The sequence below is a fragment of the Rousettus aegyptiacus genome, unplaced genomic scaffold (assembly GCF_014176215.1).
Source record: "Rousettus aegyptiacus isolate mRouAeg1 unplaced genomic scaffold, mRouAeg1.p scaffold_m13_p_1, whole genome shotgun sequence".
NCBI lineage: Eukaryota > Metazoa > Chordata > Mammalia > Chiroptera > Pteropodidae > Rousettus > Rousettus aegyptiacus.
Genome location: NW_023416284.1, coordinates 175,110,430 through 175,134,094, shown reverse-complemented (window position 1 = coordinate 175,134,094; position 23,665 = coordinate 175,110,430). Strand labels below are relative to the sequence as shown.

At 40.4% G+C, this 23,665-nt stretch overlaps 1 protein-coding gene across 8 annotated transcripts in view; it reads right to left on the bottom strand.

The window, feature by feature from the left end:
• Positions 1-23,665, bottom strand: part of ESR1 (estrogen receptor 1) — a 304,656-nt gene that overhangs the window by 192,766 nt on the left and 88,225 nt on the right. For 2 of the 8 annotated variants that reach the window (XM_036222773.1, XM_036222778.1), the window contains one exon: positions 13,616-14,137. In XM_036222773.1, the coding sequence (XP_036078666.1) occupies positions 13,616-14,067 (452 nt within the window). In that variant the 5' untranslated portion in view covers positions 14,068-14,137. Of the gene's footprint in view, positions 1-13,615; positions 14,234-14,386; positions 14,523-16,140; positions 16,413-17,879; positions 17,963-18,306; positions 18,590-23,665 lie in introns of those variants that run through there. The other 6 variants (XM_036222784.1, XM_036222787.1, XM_016149163.2 and 3 more) reach the window with 6 other exon arrangements.

Here is a 23,665-nt window from a genome sequence, read left to right as displayed (position 1 = left end):
ACAATTTTTCACGAAAAAGAAAAAAAGTGGGAAAGGCAAACTCAGGAGGTCGAGACTAACTTTTGTCACCTCAAACTGCTTTCCTTTCACACTTATAAAAGTCATAGAATGTTAATAAAAAGCATATTTAATTCCTACATGCTTTTTTTAAAGTGCTGTGAATTATAAGCTTACTGATATCTCCTTTTTACATATTTTAATTGACAATTCCAACAGTTCTTTAACTCACTAAAAAATTGAAAGCGAAAAACATACTATGGTGTTTTTAAATCATAAATTGTATAAATATATATATAATTTGTATATATGTTTATGATTTATAATAAATTTCTACAGAGTAAATGGTGTTAAATCATCTAGGTTTAGTACAGTTATAACTCATTAGCCATGTTCTTCACTAACACATTTACCAGGAACATTAATTATACTTATGACATATGGTCCCATTAATCGCTATTCTTATTCAACTTACGTTCCCTTTCCTAGAACAATATTAAACTGCAAAGGGAAAATTTTAATAGTAAACAGTACATAACCAACATTGGGTTTAGTAATTAGCCTCGAAGAAGACACTCATTTTTCAACATAGGGACCATATGACAAAAAAGTTTCTATTAGAACCTGGCTGCTGGATCAAGTACAGATTGAATTTTTTTTTTTAATTTTCCCAACACCAAGGTGAAATATCTATTATGAAATAATGCAAGTTCTGTTTTCACAATGGCAATTATGGGATAAAAATGCTTCAGAAAACTGAAAGGAGTAGATATAAGTCTCCAGAGAAATCTGGTAAAGTAATTTCTTCGCTTTAAGCCCTGGAAACAAAGTAGGGACACAAGAAAGGAAATCTTCAGTCACAATGTAAGTAAGATATGGTTATTAGAGCTGAGAGGAAAGCATCTAAATGTAAATAGTGTAAGAAATAAGTTTCCACTAGATCCTTAAAACTGAAATGGCAAACCAAGGTAAAAAAAAAAATTCTTACAGGGACCGTATATCAGTTAAACAGATGCCTTGTCTAGACAGACATAGCTCGCATATTCATTCACGTTAGCCTTCATTATAATTTTGTAGCTATCAGCATCCTGCAGTCAGTCCTTCATTCCACTTTGCCTGAGCTCCCCATCTACGAGGTAGAACTCCAACAATGAGTACAGCATGGCCTCTGTGTCCTCAGGGAACAGAGGCTGGTTATGCCTCCATCTGCGACGTGCGAAGTACCGAGCTGGAGGCAGACATAGGTTCTAGTCCTGACTCTGCCTGCACTATCTGGGAAACCTCGAGAAAGAAAGACACTTCGCCTCTCTAGACTTCAATTGCTCCACTTAGAAAATGCGGAGGTAGGAGCACATCATGCCTACGGTCTCTTCTAGATTTAAAACGCTGTGGTTTTATGATTTTATCTGTGTAAAGAGAGGAGTGGACCAAAGGAACACTATAATTCTGCCAGGATTTAAAATTGTTGGGTTTCACATGCAGAGAAATGCATAAGGTTGCTATCAGGGAGTCTTTGTAGAATTTTATTTAATGACTCCTTCTGATATTAGAAGAGAAAACATCTCCCTACTTAATGGAAAATTGTTTAAACGTGCTTTTAGCAAGCATCATAAAAATAGCTATTTCCCATAAAACTAAAAGAAGTAGCCTCAGGACATAGTCTAAGATTAAATCATTGTCGCAACTAAATATAAAGATATTACGAGGAATTAACACACCAACTGCCAAGTAAATCTGTCAGTGATGGAAGACATCCTGTCAACTTTTCTGCACAGTAGAGTAGGATAAAACCTGAGCTCCAGAGTCCAACTTCTAGATTTAGAATCCCCATTACCAGCCGTGTGACCTTGGGTAAGTCACTTCCCATCTCTAACTCTTAGTTTCTCCATCCATAAAATGAGAATATCAGTACGTATGGTTGGTGTAAGGATTCAATTAAATCACCATTTGAGGCTTTCAGCATGCTGCCTGGTGTACTACACTCAAAAAATGCCAGCGGTTGGTATTATTCAAGTTATTTCTCAGATTCTTAACAAATTAACCTTATTTTGTTAATTCAGTAACGTGGCTAAGCATTTATTCTATTCAAGGAACTATAGGGAGTACTAGGGAACAAGATTCAGCATCTCTTCACGGCCTTGTCCACCCTTCTTTGCCTGGCCAAATCTTCCTTTTCGGACTTTGGCATCAATATATGGAGGCCTCCATCTGGTTAGGTGCCTCTCCCCTGTTAGGTGCCCCTAGTGGTCTGTTCTCTCTCACAATTCTTATTCCACTGTTTTTCAGTGGTCTATACACTTGTCATCTCTCTCACTAGGCTATAGTGACTTTGATAGATGAAGTGTTCAATCTCTGTACCCACCATAGATATCAATACATGATTCAATAGAGCTTACTGACGAGTGGATATATTCATTCGTTGACAAAACCTATTAAATTACTCTAATCTACCTACAACCATAATGAAAGACATTCTACAGTAATTTCCGAAATAGAGGTACCGACAAAGGGAGCTATATGTATACAATGAACACTGAAAGAATGCCAAGTAGAAAACTCACCTGGTAGAGGTGGCATTTGAGCTGAACCTTTGACTTCTGAGTACAATCAACTTAATAGGGATGGGACAAGGAAGAAGAAACAGTACTATTAGAGATGGAGGTGACTATAAAGAATAGAAGTAGGAAAGTGCCATTTAAATATAGTTTTGAACAAGATCTTCATGGAGTAACGGGAGTAGGTCAGTTGGAATCAAATTACGAAGGCTTTGAATGTCACGCTTTGGGACATATATGAGTTCTGTGACTACTGAGAAGCCACTTAGGGTTCTTCAAGAAGGAGAGAAAGGACCACATCAAATATGTACTTTGGTATATGAAGTATGCTCTGGCAGCAAATGGTAACATTAACTAGAGTTTAAAAACTCAAAAAATGAAAACCCGGTAAGGAACCTATTACATTCATAATAGATAGCTGGCCATGTGTAGAGAAAGGAGAGAATGACATGCAAGATACTGGAGAAGAAATCTTTCATCTGTGTTTTAGAGATGTATTGGAAAGTGACTGGTACTGCATCTCTATGAACCACACTTGTTCAACACAAAAATGCTAGGGCCTGTGAATGCTTCTACAAATCACCAGATAATTTCCCTAGAAGTTTCCTAGTGTCAAAAACAGATTTCTTAGAAGAGGGTTGGATTCATTACAGAAAAGCAATTGTGGTTTCTTCAATTACAATCGCCGAGCATCAAAAACAAAGAACCAAGAACCGGTGAGCCCTGAGCCAATGGTTTGACAGGCCCTCATTGCATGGGGCCTGAAACCTGGATATACAGTCATATGGGAACTGCAGGAGATGCCCAAGGAGTTGCAATTTATACGTGTTCCTAAGACTTCAAAGATGCTTTTAGCTGCCTATTCTGGGCAGACTCACATGAGGAAAAGATCAGCCTTAAGAATTGAACAATGTGGGAAAGCCTCACCGAACCATGCCCTGGGCCTAACAGGTGGTGGAGGACCAGAATGCCTATTTTCCTTATCAATAAAATGATCCTTCTAAAATGTAAAAGGATGGGGCAGGCATTAAAAATAGCACACATTCAACGTGCAGAAAGAATTCTGCAAATACTTCATGACAGCAAGGAGCGCATGAGGAATGCTTAAATTAGGTCCTCCACTTCAAAGGCTTCGAGGAACTTTCCAAACACGCAACCAGAAATCAATCAATCATACTGATATTTAGGATTTTAAAGTTGTATTAATAATACTAGAGTTTGGTGCATGGCAACTACCTGAAAAACTAAAAGAAAGAGAATCTTACTGGGGAAGGGGGGAAGTTCAAGAGCTTCTATTACTTTCGATTTACCTAAACATGGAACAAAAATCTAAATTATGCAGGCTAACCAGCGTAGGCGTATATTTACATATCTATGTTTTGGGGTGTGTTCTGATTTCATCTTTGTATCCTATGGCAAAGTCTGCAGCCTCATATTCCTTCACTTTGCTCTCTTTGTATCAAGCCAATGTCCAATGTAACTGCCTACCTCAAATCTTATTTTGGTAAGATCAGGAATAGAAATTAATGTTCCTGTCATCTTTCTCCTTGGCACTCATTTTATCCTTTACTTCCGATACCCAAGTGGCCCAAAGAAACGAAGACTTGGAAATTGGGCAAACCTGGGTTTGAACACTCTTCCTCTGGGTTAGAGCAAAACCCTGAACACCTGCTAGGATCTCTCCTAACCACACAACTCCATCTTTACAAACAACATCTATGCTTGTAGAAAGATTAAACATGATCACATTTAGAGAAATGCCGTCAGACTGTAAATCCGTGGACTACACAGGAGAAGAGCCCAAGGAGTTTTCAGTTTTGTTTTGTTTTTCTAAATGGCTTATTCCCACTTCAACCCCTGAGCAATTATCAGAACCACTAACATGTGGCCCAGGTCTCAATAGTTTTTTAATCATCTGGATAATTCTGAAATTATCCTTGATTCTAATGTGCAGCCCAGGTTGAAAATCCACTTTTTGTAGGCATTCCGTAAATGTTAGCTTCTGTCTCTCTTTTTTTCCCCCGTTTCTTTTTCCCAAATCACACAGAAATTTCCTCCTTGTCTTGCTCTCAGTCCATCGTAGCTTCTTCAGAAGCTGCTTCCCTCAGTTTCAACTACCTCCCTCCCTGGGATTGCTTCAGTCCAGTTACTCAATGCCCCTCACTCCTTTTATTGATAGATTTCTATTTCTTCCTTCAGAGTTTACTACAGTTGCTCTGTTTTGTTTTTCTCACACAGTACTCAACGTATATTAAGCATTCCAAAAAATTCTAGCTTTTTGGTTTCTTTAGGAAAAGTTTAACTTCTAATCACAATAGGGTATTAAAGTTGGTCCCTTGAAAGCAAAATAAGCAAATCTAGGGACATTATGAACATTCCAGACTCAAAAAGCTCTCACGGTCACCTTTTTCAGTGTGGAATTGCCCATTTCTGTCTGAAGAAGTAATAATAATAATAATAATAATGGCTTGCTATATCCTGGGTATGTTTTAAGCCTTTGACACCTATGAAATTCTTTAACCCTCACAAAAACCGAAAGACAAAGATCCTGTTTCGATTGGCATTTTACAGATGAATAAGCTAAGGCACATGAGCCAGAGGTCACAACTAGGCAGGAGTCAATCAGAAACATAAGCTGCCTGGCTCCCCAACCTGTGCCTTAGTCACTCTATTATATAAATCGATTCTCATTAGTGGTCATGATTATGTTCTATAAAGTAGCCACAAACACAGAATCAGTGAATACTGAACCATCTTCCGTAGGTGGAAATACGGGGTTAGCTTCCTGGGAGCCTCTGGTCATAACATTTTCTTCAGCCAATTAATACATAACCTTGCTGTGTGTGTATGTCTCCATTTAAAGACATTTTATTTAACATACATTGTTGATTCATTAACATTGATTCATGGCCAACAGCACTATAACTCATGCCTGAGCGAAGTCTGTCCGACACATGTATTTTCTCAATAAGACCATCCATCACAGCCTTCTTGTGCTTAGGAACACTAGACAGCACTTCGATACTACCCTTGGGGTCATTTTTAAACAGCAAAGTCACCAACAAAAGCACAACATGCAAAAAAGAAAAAAAAAGTGCCACTAAATAGACCTCGAATGGGACACTTGTTTAGAGTAGGAGAGATGAAACAAGAAGGCAGAGAGTCACCTCGGTTCACCTGAGCTGGAAATGTGCATGTCGATGACTCAGATTTTTCACCATTCTGTCTATGACTGTGAATGACCGAGAAAGTGTCATGAGTATTGATCTGGAGGTTATAAATCAATTTTAGAAAGCAGGCAAATTCAGAAATACAGAATCCGGAAATGATGGGGATGGACTGGACTTGGAATGCCCTGTGGAGTCCTTCTTTCTCCTTTTATTTCTAAGAGTGGAGATTCACAAACCCCCTGCATTCTTCCAATCACATCTAAAGACACTTCCTAAATGGGATTTCTTATAGACAAGAGACCTGAGCAGATCCGTATAACTGGTGCTTCGTGTCCACTACTACCAGCCAGCCATTCATTCAACTAACCAGCGTCTCAGGATCGTTACGTGCCGGGCACTTTGCTGAGGGCTGAGAGAAATGCAGCATCGATAGTTATTGTCTCTGTTTAGACCAGTGCTCAGGATCTCTCCTTTGAGAAATCAGATTGGCTTCTGATGACTCCACAAGTTCTTTCAGATAACTAAAGAAAAATAAGTTTTCAATGTAGCTAAATTGCCTCTTGTACTCTAATTGGAATATACATCCTTTCTCTCTGAATTGCTTGAAATATTCCAGCAGAAATAAATACAACCATTTGTAAGTTCTTCAAAAACCACAGTCAGAAGTCAAAGTTTAGCATATGGGGCCTTTAAGGACCCTTAAAATCAATTTCTGACAATGTTGCATTGTGAAAGTTTTACCAAAACACACACACACACACACACACACACACACACACACAATTTAAAATACTTTCATGATATAAGTAAAATGAATCATAGACATAGCTATAACATTTCAAAAATGAGTTTTTGTTAACAGAGTGGAACATCATGGTCAGCATTAATTGTCTCGTGCAAGTCCACATGGATCCAGAAGTCCTGGAACCTGGCGCACCACGAGGCAACGGCGAAGATGGCACTTTTGCCGTCTCTGTGCCAAGTGCAGATGCAGAAGCATGAAGCCCTGGGATTTCACCCACTCACGCAGCAAGATTTCCTGGCTGCTCTTTGCTAACACTGATATATGAACTGCCTGGAATACAAAAAAAAAGTGTATTTTATTTAATCTATGCCATTGATGAGCTACACAATTTGGAGCAAGGTAGCGAAATGAATGAATAAATGGGGCTGTCTAAGCACTCCGCTAAGGGAAAATTTCTTTCAGATTTCGTTTAAGCTTTTTTCCTTAGAGACAAGGGGAAAAATCATTTTGAAACTTTTATTGTAATTAATGCCACTCTGAAATATTAAGGCATATTCTTACACCACTGGATTCCCCATGCTAGTTAGAGACTCTGTTGAGCCCTGTTTCAAATTTCATTTAAAATAAAAATAAAAAATAAAAAGGAAAGAAAGAAAGAGAGAGAGAGAAAGAGAGAGAGAAGAGAAGAGAAGAGAAGAGAAGAGAAGAGAAGAAAAGAAAAGAAAAGAAAAGAAAAGAAAAGAAAAGAAAAGAAAAGAAAAAAGAAAAGAAAAGAAAAGAAAAAAGAAAAAAGAAAAAACGGGTCAATAAAAAACTGAACCAGAAAAGTTGGAAGGAAAAATCTGGGAATACATAGATGGAGTCACTAAAACAGAAAAGAAAAAAGAAAGCTTAGTAGGGGAAAAGAGGCCAAAAAGAGTTTGAAGAGAAAAAAAATTGAAAATAAAGCAAAGAAACAAAAAAAATATAAGAACGAATGATTTTTTAAAAATCATAAAAGGAAGTATGTCAATGCAAAAAAAATTACTAGTTCTAACATCATTTAGTTGCAGGAAACGAAACGAGACTTGTCTTTTACTTTCAGAGTCTTAAAAGAAATCCCGAGCCTTTGTGTCAGAAGAGTGAGTCAAGCTGCCAAGAAAACTGCCCAGGAAGTCATATCTGGCACACACACACGTTGGCTGCTGGGGCCCTACGCGCCTCTGTTTAGGAACAGGCAGAATGAGGCGAGCGGGAGGATGCAGGCTGGGATGCAACCAGGGAGCAGGAGGCCCTTGGACCACACAGCTCTGCCGCTTCCAAGCTACAGGTGATAATCTGAACATTAAAGAGCAGAGGCCACTCACCCCTTGTAGGGTTGACTGGATTTTGGGAACTTTCCAAAAAGAAGAAACTATGAGAGTTTATTGACACCTGCTCTATAAATATCTAGTCCTACACATTTCTTAATTAACTTATTAACTTTAATTAGTTATTAACTTTAATTGAACTTTAAGTGAACTACAGTTTTCTCAAAAGTAATTCATAGGAGCTCCAGAAAGTAGAAAATTACAAGACAAAGCAGCCTACTATCTCATTAAAGGCAACACATTTGATTAAAGCAGAAGATGATATGTAAGCGAAGTAAGGACATAATTTATTCCTTTAAAAAGTTCAGAGGAAAAAAAAAATCCAGGCTTGCTTGGATTTTTTAAAAATTTTCTGTGTAGCAATTATAGTTACTTGTTAGATTTATAGTATTAAATTATTAATAATATTATTGAAATGTTTGACTATTTACTTAGCTTATAGCGTCACAAAAGTTGGCAAAGTACATTAAAAGGATTTGATTTCTGTACAGGATAAACTTCTCCAATTATATACTAGGCACCCAAAATTAGGAACTCCCCCAACTGACACCATCACCTCAATGCCGCCGTCGTCCTCATCATTATCCTCATCATTGTCATCATCATCCTGACCACCGCCACCACCATCACGGCTTCCACCGTCACACCGCTGTTTCATCGATAAGTGTCAGTCACACCCTTTCTTATTTGACCTAGCTTCTTGAAATTATTCCTTTATTACATAAAATTGTGTCAGTTGGGACAAAAAATAGTTGTCTTCCCATATTTCATATTTTTAATAGGGTCGAAACATATCATCGAAACCATTGTTGATTAATGTGAAACTTCTCCCATAATTCCTACTAATGTTCCCCAAGGTACAGAACCCAGCAATTGTGGTTTCTTCCCTCACGAGATCGAGAACATCATCAAGGTGCTTCCCTTCACCTCCCACCTGCGTAAGTCCTCAGACTTCGGAGGACAGTACGAGGGTATGTTTTAGGGATAAAGTAGGCGACGGCTCAGACACACTTTTTTTTTTTTTTAAATCACATCATCCATCAATTCACTGGCAGAGTTTAACATATAAAATGAAACTACTCGCTAACTTTGATGGAATGTCTCCTTTCTGTGAAATTCCTTACACTTTCACTTTGATTGCTTTGTATTCAAGTAGGGGATTTAGGAGTTTTATACAGTATCATTCTCGGGAGCGTGCATCTTGGTTCTGCATACTTGTGGCCAATTTGTGTTTTGCTTTCTCCAATAAGCAAACTGAGACTTGGAATTCAACTAAATGACTTGTTCGCCTCTATCTATTCAGCGAATCCTGGGAGAAAAGAGAATACATTTAGCATACTGCTCCTCGCCTGCGTTCTCCTAAAGTGGCATTAAAAATAATATTGAAGTCATAGGGTGGTATTAGGTGTATTATTTTTGTGCTGAGTATGCACTTTAGAAAACATATAAGTAAAATTCATATATTTCCTTGTATAAAACTATTTCACATAATCAGGGTTTTGACTTTTTAAAAATGTATCTACAAGATAAATATTTTTATCATAAAACATGCTGTAAACAAATAGTGCATGTGATGATAAAGATTTTATTTAAATTTGACCTCTCCCAAAAAATAATTTCATATTATCAATCTGTATTTCTAATGAAACTCCTGACCACTTAAATCTATTCCTCCCTATAGTTTTTTAGCTTACAAAAGCACCAGAATAAATATTAATGTGTGAATAAAATGATAAAATATTGAATGCATGCATAGTTTATATGCCACTTTCGTATATACTATGACTTGACAAAATTACTGTCTTATCATTAACAGAAAGTTTGACATCTTTTATGGTTTTTCCAGATACCTACTGTATCTTGTCTATCTTTTATAGCCTTGAAACAATCAGAAACCAAAGTGCTGAACCTGACTATCCTCATAATATGAATGTCATATCCTAAATACATTCACAAAAATAATCCTGGGACCCAAATTAACTGACTGTGAGAAAGGAGATTAGAATAAGTGCCAATTATCCTTTAGGGGCTTTCTACCAAACAGGTACAAGCCACATGGAGTAGGTGAAAATGAAATGCGGACTGAAGATGTGATTCCATTTTCAACCTAAAATACACTCATCCTCCAGGCAACATGTGGCTCCTTGAACTATTCTTAGACCAACGCAAAGTGTCAGATAAACAGTAACAATTTAAATGAATGAAAAAGTACGAACAGAAAGAGAGCTAAAATATCACCGAAATACAAGGAAAAAAATATTGGAAACTTGAAAATTAGCCGTTAGAATCTCTCCCTAGAGATGAACCTTGTTCGAAGCTAAAACAAATAGTTTTAAATTATCATCAGTGGACAAACTAGTTATTCAAAAAATACATACAGCCAATATAATAGTATATAAATTGTTAGAGCATTGACTTTGATGCAAAGGGTTTTTATGTTTGTCAAGTAATTTGGAGAAGTAGGCTAAATATTGGTGTAATAAAAACTGAAATAAGTATAAAGCATTAAATAATTTATTTGAATTTTTTAAATCATGGTGGATATAATGAAATTTCATCTTTGGTTTATTCGATCTGCCTAAGTTGATTCAACTCTAAAAAGGAACCCAAGATAAGATAACTTTTAGTTGCCTTCATCATGAAATTTTAGGTCAGACACAACCTGCAAAGTCATAGCTTGCTTATTTATGAATTTATTCCCTCTTAATAACGATTGGTTGGGGTATGTGATAATCTTTCTCATATCATTACATGCCCAGAGAAGTTTTACGTGTTACATTTTTTTCATACGTAGATATGACTGCATATTGTGGCCAATACAAGTAACCATAGCATCTTAATGCTAAATTATGTGAACCGAACATAAATTCTCTGAACATCCCAGTGAGGCATTCAGGAAGACAAGCCACTTGACAGCATCATTTTAAAAATGGAAAAGTTAAGATTCAGAAATAATAAAGCTTAATCTAACTGACCTAAAGACACCAGCTAATTTATGGGGGAGAAATAAAATTAAGACAATCAAAATGGCTTTTTGGTTTATGCAAATAAAACGACCAGGCACTTACCTAATATTTTATTTTCTACTAAATATAACATTTTAGGTCAATAGTTTTCAATCTTTTTCAACTTCAACGCACAGTAAGAAATACATTTTATGTCACAGCCCGCACACACGAGCATTTATAATTTAAAACAATTTTTCAGGAAGCAAAAGCCTCCCTACTAAATATTACGCACTCTGATATTTTCTATTATATTCTTTTCTATTTTACTCCTTTTAAAAAATGTTCTAGACTCACTGATCTGATTTCATATCCTCTGGGCCATAAAAAGCAGTTTGAAAACACTACTTTTGGCCCCCAAAACTTTTAACAACTACTAAAGAAAATTAAAGTGTTCTAAAAGAGTCTAATCAATTTTTTTCTTTTTCTTTTTCTTTTCTTTTCTTCTTTCCCCTGCCCTCCAGAATTATTCAAACAGGAAAGCTGAAAGGGAAAACAGTATATACTAAATAACATTTAATAATAATATTAAGTAAACATTTGCAGAGACCCTTCACTTCCTTCCTGGGTAGTAAGAGGCAGAATTCAAACAAAAGAAGAAGCATGTTATGGGAAATGACCCACAAGGAAAAAAATCATTATAAAATTGAATTTCCACAAAAAGAAAAGTGAATTTTTTACTTTCTAAAAAAGTTCCGTGTTATTTTTGTATCATTCTAAAAGTACTTGAATATCGTCTACTGCAAAAAGTTTAAGACGGGCACATTACAGTGGTATTATTTGCCACTGGGATGATGAACGATTTTGAATAAAATGCGGTCCCCTTTTCTTTGACCAGGCTCACTTTGTAATTATTAGCAAGGCAGTAAATAATCCACTGAGGAGCAGTCTCATTAGTGCCCATTGAAATTCGGTGGCATTAATTTGCAATAAAAGAACTGAAAATTAATGGGGAAAAAAAATAGTTTCTGGGTCCATCATAAGGTTATGAAATTCACACCGCACCAGTGCCATCCTGCACATCAAGGAGTTTAAAATGCGTTTGAATTAGACGTAATCGCTATATTTTGTTCTAACATTTTTTTAAAGTGGGATCAAAAAAAATTCTTTTTCTATTTTTATTTTAACCCTGAATTTTAAAACAAGTGAAATGAATTTGAAATATGCTTTCTAAAGTTTTGTTCTTTTTAAAGTTTTTATAGTTTCGTTCGTTGTCCGTTAAGTAATATCTCATCCTGGCCCTGTTTGGCCGTGGGATGCTCTAACCTCCTTTGAGGCGGCTGAAGGATATCGAACAAGTTCAGCCACCCCAAGAGTCTGCCCTTCAGTATCCTGTGGGGTCAACCTGCACTTTCCTCTTGTTTCTTCTGCTATAAATCTCTGGAAATAAAACATGGAATAGAAAAAACAGTCCACAGCTTGCAATACAGATGGGTCTGGGTAAGAGCGGAGGCTCCTCTGATACCCGTGAACAGTCAGGCAGTGCCTAACTCCGCTACGCGCCACGTGGGCGCGCCGAGGCCTCCCAAATCCACTCCAGGGCATTCCTCTCCAGTGTGTGCCCAGGGCACAGGTATTCACCAGAAACACCTGCTGAAGCCCTCCCCAAGTCCATCAGGAGGAAAAGAGAGAAACTATCCAAGGGAAAATGAGAGGGAGGAGGGAAGAAAGTAGAATCTCTACTAGGGGAAAAAATAAGGACGCAAAACATGTGAACATGTGCCACTTAAGTCACAAAAGTGTTCCAGTGTGTCCTGAACTGTCAACGCTTCTTCCACAGCAAATGAAAGGTGCAGAGAAATTGAACCCCATCCCTACCCCCATACAACCCCTGGGGCATTTTCTGCCTAGTGGGCCAGAAATATTTAGCTGCCTGGAGGGTGTTTCAAAACCCTCGTGCTTCGATATGGCATGATTTAAACTCACAGGACACCTATAAATTTTCAGCTGTCATAAGTCATATGCCAACAACCTGCTCCAACACGGACCCAGCCAGGTCTCAGAAATCAGAAACTTCAGACACATCAGCTCCCTGAGGAGTGCAGTTCAATAAAGCTCTGAACCTGTGCCGGGCAGGAGGAAAGTGTGAGCTAGGAATCGCTTCCCAAAAACATCATCATCATCATCATCATCATCATCATCCATACCATGCATTTTTCGAATCTGAAATTCTAGGTGGAAGGAGATTTTGTGAGTCCATTAAAACAAAAATTTTAAATAATAATAATGTTAAATAATAATAATAATAATAGTTGTTGTTGTTGTTGTTGTTATTATTATTATTATTATTATTATTATTATTATTATTATTAGAACTGAGCTCCTCAACCCCAAACTTCAGCCTTAAATACGGAGGTGGGACCTTTACTAGGGACTCAAAGTGCCTTGTGTTTATTCGCTTTGGGTTGATTCCCCTTCCCCCCACACACACACACAAATAAATGCTGTTTTGTAAGGTTTGCCAACACTTGTTTAGTTAAGAAGCACACGAGGTTTCAGATCTGCCTCTCAGGCAGACAGTCGGAGGGTGAAGAATAAAAAAAAAAAAAAAATTTTTTTAAGCTACTGAGCTAGAGAATTTGACTCTCCAGCGCAAGATCCACACATAACCCCTGGGCCGGGCTGCGCGCTGGCCCTCAGGTCTCCTGTCCCGCGGCTCCCGCCACCCGGCTGCGCAGTGCCAGACCCGCAGCCTGCGGCCGCCCTCCCCCCACCGCCCCCCCCCACTCGCTCGCTCTCGGCCGCCGGGCGCGCCGCAGCCACCCCGACGGGGCGCAGCGGGTGGCGCAGGTACCTGTAGAAGGTGGGAGGGCCAGCCTCGCGCACCGCATAGCCGTTCGGCTCGTTCTCCAGGTAATAGGGCACCTGCTGGCCGTGGGGGTGCAGGAAGGGTGAGAGCTGCGGCGGCTGGTGCAGCAGCACCAGCGAGCTCGGCGACATACTGTTGAGCGGCGGGAAGCCCCCCAGGCCATTGGCACCGAACGCCGCTGCTTCGGACCCTGGGCCGTAGGCAAGGCCGGACTGGCCGTAAACCGGCGTGGAGGCGACCGCCGCGGCGTTGAAGTCATACGCGGCGCCCTCTGGGTAGTCGTAGACAGCGGGCTTGCTGCTCTCCACGTACACCTCGCCCAGGGGCCTCTCCAGGGGGATCTTGAGCTGCGGGTGGGTCAGCGGCTCCAGCTCACTCCCTTGGATCTGGTGCAGCAGAGCCATCCCGGACGCTTTGGTGTGAGGGGTCATGTTCATGGTCAGCGGACTCGAGCAAAATGCAAACCGTCTTTCCGCATGGCAGATGGCTCAGCAGCCCACCGGCCACCTGAAAGAAGAACACAGCCCGCGGTTAGAGGCGGCGCAGCACACGTGCAGCCGCGAGACTCGAGCAGGGGCCCTGTCGCGGGTGCCCGCGCGTCCGTCGCCTGGAGCCGGTCGGCGGGACTCGAGCAAGTGCAGCCCCGCGCGAGCGCGCTCCACCAACTTCCCTGGCTCCCGCTCTCCAACTTTAAGTACAGGTCTCCAGGACTCATGTGCCTTACGAAGGTGCTGGAAGCCGGCCAAGGACTGTTACCTTGCGCTGGCATTGGCTTAAACATCACTCCAGGCGCAACCCGGTTTTGGAGCGATCCCAGAGAGCAGCTTCCCTGAACTTTACTTTACTGGCCGCTGCTGCACGGAGGCTGAATTTCACTGCGGGTGGGGGCGGGGGCGCAGAGGGAACTCCTAAAGGTGGCCCAGGGACGACGGGGTTGAAAATGAACTCGGAAAACGGATCCAGGGGCGAGCTTTCTACCGCGCTGCCTTATGTAGCCGGAGCCGGGCTCCGGGCTATCTCTGTTTGTGCCTCTCACGGCTTGATGCACTCTTCTCGTTGGCTGGCTTAGGTAGTGTGTACATGGAATGACCCTGGGGAGGACCACTCTGTAACTGAGATATGGGAATAGAATGGGGTGTGCGCTCGCATACGCAGCCAACTACAGACAACTCTGTTTAGCCGCTGCAGCTACGGACCGCTGGGAGGCATCTGGGGGGCGGGGCGGAGATTCAAGGTGTTCGCATGGAAAGAGCTGTGCTTTGCATTCCAGGGAATGCTGCGGGACCTGAGTCTCCTTTTGCCAAACTCTTCCAAAGTGGTCTCTTCCTGTCACGATCTTCTGCGATTCTCCCAGCCCTACTTGTATGTTTGGGTCGGACCGCAACGCTGTATTCGCTTCCGTTAAGGAATTCTCATGTGTATCAGGATTCATAAAAACCTCTGGGTAGGCGCACAAAGGTGTTCATGCCTTCCACAGGTTATGCAACTAAAACTTTAGAAAACTGAATGTGAAACGTGACCTTTTCATACAAAAGTAACCTCGGGTTATTAACCACGTCTTTGGCAATTATGTTACACAGTCGGTCTAACCAACAAATTTTAAAAATGCGATGATGCATTTTTGTTCTTTAATTCTACAATTGGACCTTCTCCGCTCACATGGGCTAGGATATGCAGAATCAAATATCCAGATGAAAGATAGAAAAAAGTTTTGAACTGAATTCAAAGCTAAGCACACACATCGTATATATAATGTGTGTATATATATGCATATGTACCAAAGATATGGTCAGTGTATTGTATGTTGTGTACCCATAATCTTGGATAGTTTATACTTTTTAATAAACTTCCTTTGCTCAGCCTAATAGATTCTGATATGACAGTCTGATACAACCATTAATACTTTGCTTTAATTACTATCCCAAACACCCAACAGAGCACCTAACAAAATGTTTGTGGCAAAATAAATAAATGCCAACGTTGCTGTTACTAATGGCAACATTTTTGGATATTTTTATACTAATAAATGAACATTTTACCTAATTGTTATGAGATAGACCATTTGGGGACAACATGCAGATGTAGCTGATTTTATATGAAGCCCAAACTGAACTTATCATCAATAACTATAGATTGTAAGCAAAGAAAGGGTTAAAACCACATTAGGTGAACCACGAATATTTCTCTTTATGGCCAGCAACCATTACTTTCCAAAGCAATTTTTTTGCAGATGATTTCGTTTCCGTAAGTCACACTTTCAATTTTCAAATGTCTTTTTTTAAACACATGCAAAAGCACTTCATAGAGCTCTTAAAAATCTGAACCTGCTCAATTACATATAAATTACACAAAGAATGCTACAAGTCCTGAGAGCAAAAGGAGAAACACACAAAAACGTATGGAAAACAGCAAATCTTCATCTCCTTTCTAGGATACAGACACTGGCCGGAAAGGTAAGTTGCTTTCTCAAAATGCTAAAGCTACAAAGAGAGAAATCAAAACAATCCTACCCTGCTGGATCAAGAGCATCTTTCCAGAAAGGTTCCATGGGCTCGTGGAAGTCAAGAGCTGAAACAGTGAGAATGAAGGGAGGGATGTGCTTGCATGTGCGCGTGGCTCCGTGTGTGAGCGAGGCTGAGCATGTGTGGATGTGTTTGTGTGTGGAATGGCAGGGATTCGGGAAGCAGCCAGTAGGCAGGGCACTTGGCAGCCCCTCCCGGCAGACACAGCAGCTGGGCTGCTGCACAGAGCTGGATGAATGGCAGTGGGGAGTGAGGAGAAAAGCTTGCTGTCTGCTCCTGGAGAACAGGGTAGCACAGCCAGACTCAGCATTCTTAGGGGAAAGCAAAGCTCCAGCCCCCTTTGCTCCTTATCCTTGGAACCCAGAAAGTGACCCGTGCTTCCTGCTGCCATCCTAAGCGAGAGAGAAAACAGGCTTGCTTTCAAATCATAGGCTTATGGCTAAAATAGAATGCCAATCAAAAGTGTATGGATATCAGGTTTTAAAAATGTGACATAGGCGGTTTTTCCTGAAGAATATAATTTAACAATAAAGGCCTTTGGGATACACTTGGACCAAACGCCTTGCTGGCCCCAGCCCCTCATTTCTGAACAGACACACTATTGCCATGCCTCCGATTGCACCAGGAAACCAGACTTTGGAATAAATGTTTTGGCATTCTAGGGATGTGTTTCCAGCTGAAATGTAATACTCCTCCACCTCGTTAACCAAACCCACAAACCTTTCCACAAATAGCTCAGTTGACTGTTTACTGTAAACATATGAAATATGTATGTATTATTAAAAGCTGGGGTATGAAGATAAGACAAAAGTGGCTACCTTTGTCTTAAACTGATTTTAAGCTTTCTGATTGTACTGCCATTGATCATGGGGAGGGGGCCCCTTGTTTCCCAGTGGTGCCCACCTGCATCTACCTGGTCCTCAACTTTTCTCTTGACTTTGGTACTGACACTCAAAAGCAAGGCATTCCCGGTGTGCCCTCACCCAGGGTCCCAGGACACATGACTCCAGGCAGAGGCTTTGTTGCCAGACATTAGTCATTGCCTTGGGTATTAAATGACTAATCACAATGCCAGGAGTGGCCGGTCTCTGGCCCCAGGACCCTATGCAGTTACTGAGAGATTTATGAGTGGCTCTGGAGACCAGTACAAAGAAAAGTAAAAAGTTAAATTTAAAAAGTTACAAAAATGTTAATGATGTCATATTGCAAACATATATTTTATGCTATGAAAGACCTAAAATATTCATTACAATAGTGGAGCACAAAAGATCTCCCTCCACAATCAGCAATAATGACAAATATTGGGGTGGAAAAAAAGACAATTACTCTTTGTAGGTGACAGTGGAAATCCTAACTTTTCCTTTAGGTCAGTAACAGCCACCCATGCACTAGACCAGTCCAAAATAATAATGTGCAAGGAAGGGAGGAGAGGGAAAGAAAGAGAGGAGGAAGGAAGGGGAAGGAAGAAGGAAAGGAAGGAAAGGAAAGGGGGAGGACAGAGAAGAAAAAGAAGAAAGAAAGAATCCCCAAATATTCTCCTTGAACATTAAAAGGATAAGAAGCCTGGATATCTCTTTATAGACTTTTGAGTATTTTGAGACTAATAATCAAAGTTAATCCAATAAATGCAGATTTCTTGAACATTTTCTCTCCATCAGTCTCCTTCCTCTTCTTCGTAAGATTTGTCCCCCAGGCTTGGTGACGGCGGGTGGGAAAGGATGCTGTACCTGGCCAATTTTCTCCTCGTGCTTCTGGCACCAATTTCCGAGTCCGGCTCCCAGCTCTCTCCTCTCCCAACTCTACACCGTCATGCTGGACACGCCCACTCCCGCGTCACTCGATGGTACTCACAGGTGAAGAAAGGTCAAGCCTACTTCTCTAGCTCCACCGCTGACTGTATCTCCCAGACCCACTGGGCGTTGCTGGCTTATTCAAAACGTGATTCATCATTCTCCACCCCCACCCCCAAACATGGTGTCCCCTCAACAAACCCTGCCTGCGAAGAAGACCACAGTCCCTCCCATCGCCCAGATTTCAGTGTCTGAGCCTCCTTGGAGGGCCGCCTTCCCCTCAGGGTCCACTGGGAGCAGTCCAGCCTTGCCATCTCTCCCTTCCCCCACCCTCTGCCACTGCTCTCCTTCAGGGGCTCATTACCTTCCCTGTCGTGGAGCCTCCTAGGGACCTCTGCCTCTTCCCTTCCCTTGTTTCTTCCTAGATCCTGCTGCCTTTTATTTCCTTGGGTGTTTCTCCTTCAGGATCCATCTTCTCACGACCCTTCACCCAGATCATACTTCCCCGGGAGCTCAAGCCTTCCTCTCCCCACAGCCATGTCCTGTCCAGTGTATCTGCTCCATGCGTTGCTTATGCCTCAACCAAGTGAAAATTTGAGACACCAAGCACTCAAAGCTTTTCTGGTGACATTCTCTCTGCCCATGTCCCCCACTTTGCTGGCTTCTCAGGGGAAAGCATACCATTTTTTAAGGTCCAGTCCAAATGCCACCCACATCTATAATCCCTCCCTTATTCAAAAGGAATTTCCTCTCCTCTGAACGCCAGTGGAATTTCTCATGCATTTATCACATTCTTCCCTGAATTTGAGTTATTATTTATCATCCCCTCATCCTGCTCAGAGCTCCTGAAGGGTGTGCATAGAATTATTTGGGGATTCTAACACTGTGCCTGGTCATATTAGGTCATCGAAGATCTGGTAATTTATTAATCCAGCTACTTATAAGGATAAAATAACATTACCTCTCTCTGGATAATCATCTCCAAAAGCTAACTTGGTAATATTCTACCATTTCCAAAGTTGTTTATGCTAAAAGATTATCTTTGCATCCTCGTAGTGACTGAGGCCATGAAGTTAAAATTCAGATTCACACAATCTCAAGGACTAAGCCTGCACTTCTTAGCAACATGACTCACAAGAGAGCTCTGAATTTTTAGTTCGTAACCAGATAATGCCATGACCAAACATAGTTTCTTCTGTAGCTCCATAAAAGCTTTTCACATTTACGAAAACATTATTTCTCCAACAGAAGCATGAAAGAAAATAAATGTGGAACACTACTAGAAATGGTTCCTTCACACTGAGACATGAAGGTCTAGCTATGTCCAAACTGATCTTTATTTTTATTATAAATGCTCTGTTTGGGGAACCTGTCCTTGCTCATTTGTTTGACACCATTCATTTTCCTCTAAAGTGTAAGAAACATGAAGAATTTCCTTTAAAGTTTCTGTTCATTTTAAAAATAGTTCAGCCTATTTGTTTTAAGGACTTTTGATTAGCACGAAGACCTTTTTTCAACTGACCTTTGATTTTTGTTTCATGAGGTAAAATTCATATGAAATGAAATGTGCATATTTTATATACACAGTTTGATGAGTTTGGCTAGATTGATATGCTCATGCAACAACCATCCCAGTGAAATCGCAGAGTATTCCCATCACTTGAAAAAAGTTCCCTCATGTCCATTCTAATCAACCCCCACCTCTATGGCGAACATGTTCTCATTTCTATCACCTTGGGTATATTTTGCCTCCTAGCCCAGAGTAGAGACCATGACGTCTTACAAACTGGAGCACACAGACCACATCTCCAACCGATGGCACAGCCGGCCAGGTGCTGGGCTCACAGCTCTGCCGGGCATCAAGGGACGGAGCTACCCTTCTCTCAGCCAGACCCTTCTCCCTGCGGTCGGCTCCCGTAAGGCCGTAGAATTACACAGACACTCCAGTCACAGACCCTTTTAATTACAGTAGGTTTTATATGATCAAGTGTTGCATAAGCCTGCAAAGATACAAGTTAATGAGAAACAAGTGAAACCAGATTTTTTAACAGCCTTTTCTTCTCACTACCACTCCAAAAAAAAAAAAAAATTCGTGAATGCTTTATAAGCCAAGACTCAAACTCATGATCCCTATTTTCACAAAACCTGGGACCTCCATACCATTTCCTGGCTTCCTCTCCAGGACTTGGTGGAGATAGTTTGAATTTTTGGTTGTCAAGCAGATGGCTACTCTTCGTTGTGAAACAAAAAGTGATTCGGATTTAATTTACCAGCTTAATAGGATTTAGTAACTTTCATCTTACGTTTTCTTGGAAAACATTTTTCAAAATATTTTAGAATCTTTTTTGTATAACTTACCTAGACTGCATGTGGCAGAAGACAAATTCAGAAGCATTTTCACTATAAATGCTGTGAGTGATAAAAGAATTCCAATTATTCAAATTATTATTACACTGTGTCCCTCTTCCTCCCATTATCTATTGTTTACTTGAGGAATCTCATTGCCAGCTTCGGGTATTATCGTTCTGAGGAGAGCAACATACAGATTGTGTCTAAATTCACTTTGATTCGAAATAGGTCTATCTAATGTTCAGGAGGGCCTTCACACACACACACGCACGCATGCACGCACGCACACACCCCTAGTAATCAACCAAGAACCTTGCCTAATTTCAGAACCAACCCTGGTCAGATGGTCAAGAGAGAGAGAGAGACTTGTACATCGTGAGTGTTTTCGGGCCTCTCTTCCTATTTCCTTACCACACTCATCCTGATAACCGGTTCCCTCCCACGCTCCCTGAGCACCTGGGACCCCCCTGCTAGTCAGTGCTCTTCCCTTCTCCCAACCTCCTCAATTACAATCATTACGATTGCAACTACTGCCTCGAGGAAGTGATATATTTATGAGTATGCCAAGGAATGACTCCTTTATTCAATTCACTCAAAAAATATTGACTACCTACTGTTTACCAGGGCTATTTGTAAGAGTTTGGGTCCTGTCTTAGTTAGCTCAGGCTGCCATAACAAAATACCGTAGACTGGGTGGCTTAAACGACAGAAATTTATTTTCTCAGATGTCTGGAGGCTGGAAGTCCAAAGTTCAGGGTGCCCGCATGGTCGAGTTCACCTGAGGACTCGCTTTCCGGCTTTCAGACGGCTGCCTTCTCCGTGTCCTCACATGGTGGAGAGAGCTCTCTTTTTTCTTACAAAGCCACAATCTGATTAGATTAGGGCTCACCCTTACGACCTCATTTAACCTTAATTACCTTCTAAAGACCCTGTCTCCAGATACAGTCACATTAGCGGTCATGGCATCAACATATAAATTTGGGGGAGAAACAATTCAGTCTGTAACAGGCACCCAAAAATAAACAAACCAAATACCTCTTCCCTCAAAGGGCTTACTGCTGGGGGTTTAGTGTTCAGTCCTATGGCTCCTCTCAGCCTCTTCTGAAAGCATCTCTGCCTCGGTTTGCCTCAGGTGTTGATATTCCTCTGGGTTCAGCTCCTAGGCCTTCTTGTCTCCTCTAAACATCTTTTTCAAAATAATCTCAACCATTCCCAGGGGTCTAAATTTCATCTGTACATTGAGACTTAAAAATAAAAGTCTCCAACCAAGATCTCTTTGCTGGCTAGGGGGAATCCACATTTCCAGAAATCCATTAGACATTTTTGCTTACATGTTCATTCAGTCGATAAATATTTAGTGAGCACCTACTATGTCTTAGCAATTGAAAGCCCAACTTGTTCAAAATTAACTTATCTTGCCCCAGACCTACCCCTGCCTCTGTGTCCTATCTCAGCAAATGACATTGCCATTCATGTAATTGTGAAAGCCAAAAACTTCCAGCCTCCAGCCTTGACCCTCCTTCTCACTCCCTATATTTGATCTATCACAAATCTTTTTTTTTTTTATTATTATTTCTGTTTTCTTTATCTCATTTTAGTCTACTCTCTTTTCTCCTCCTCCTCATTATTCTCAGGCCACCGTCTGCTCTCCCAACATGTCCTGCTAGCCTTTTCCTTCCAAGATTTATTCCCCACATTGCAGGAAGAGTAACCTATCTCAGGAGTGAAGAATTTGAATTATTATTCTCACTCACTCTCCCACAGGTACCGCACTCCTGACATACCGAATTACTTTGAAGTTCCTCAAACACTCTGAAATCTTGAGTCTAAATATTTACCTATGTGATTCACTCTATCTGATTCACTCATCCTTTTCTATCTGACTAACTCCTACCCGTCCTTCAAGTCTTTCTCGTGACATGACAGCCACCAGGAAGAGTTTCTTGGTTTTCTGTCGGGTGCCTCTCCTATAAACGTCTATAGCTTCCTAAAAATCCTGTTTTAGCTCTCATCACACTGTTGGAATTTCCTGTGTATTTCTCTGTATCCTCTCACTGACCTATAGATTGAAAAAGGGTATACAGGGACTATGTTTTTCCAAGTCACAAGTCCATTGCTTAGTGCAATGCTTGATGCATAGTTGGCCTCCAGTAAATACGATTTGAATAATAAATGCTTAAACTCATCCTAGAGTTTACATTTACATTGTTAACTAACTTCCTCAATAATGTAATGTGAAAAAAGAGTGACTATACTGGCTGGAATTCAGAACCAGAACTTAGAGAAAATTTGGAAGTAGATTCTTACTTTCCAGAACAACTGAGATTTCTTATCTCATAACGAGCTATTAGAATTGATGGCCCTTTTACGGGTTGTCAAGTTCAATCTTTTCATTGTATTTCTAAAGAAACTGAAGCCGAGAAAGGCACAGGAGACTTGCCAAACTCCATACTTGCTAAAGGTCTAGTCTAGTAGAACTGGACTAAAATCTGGGTCTCCACACACAAGGTACATCATTCCTCTACCCCACCCCTCATCTCTCCAGGTGAATACTGCATTCTATCTTCTTTTAGTGTGAACCATGATCTGTATAATTAAATTAAAATATAATCTTGGTAGTTCAAGGGGCTATTCTTAGAGTCCTAAAAATTCCTAAACCTTTGGTAAACACAAGACACTTCCATACTCTCAAATCACTAAAAAAGAAAGGAGGAAAAGGGTGTGAAAACATAAGTTAAAAACATTGAAATGACTTGTATTCAGAGAATTGACTTGCCTTATAAAACATGAAAAATGAGTTTTCCACCTTTCCTTCATTACTCTTTGGAAGAGAATTCATTAAGGTCTGACTCTTATACCCATAGCATTTGAATTGAACTTTCTAGCTAAAGAAAAACTTTAAATCCTTGCTGTATTTGTTAATTGTACAAATTTGAAAATAGACTTCCTTTAACTAAATAAAATTAATTGCTTTACTTTATTTGATATATTTCAACTTCCAAGAAAATTTAATTTGAAGAACATTAAACCACCTTTCCAATTTGCTATCATACTCATCGAGGAAACCACTTTATGATCAAAAAGTTCTAGCTTTCTTGAAAACCATAGCTTCCTAGGAGAAGAAAAATTATTAAGGACAACATTATAAACACTCAAAGCAAAAGAATTTATTGGCAAACTTTTGGTCGATTCTCAAATAAAGACACTACTTTTGGTAACATTTGCCCTTAGATTTTTGTCCCATAAGCACAAAGAAAAAAATGATTCCACAAACTTTTACGCCAAATGCTAATGAATGACTAAACTATACACATTTGTAACCTTTTTCTCTTTCCTTCACCCTGTCTCTCACAATTTCTTGTCTGTAATACTCT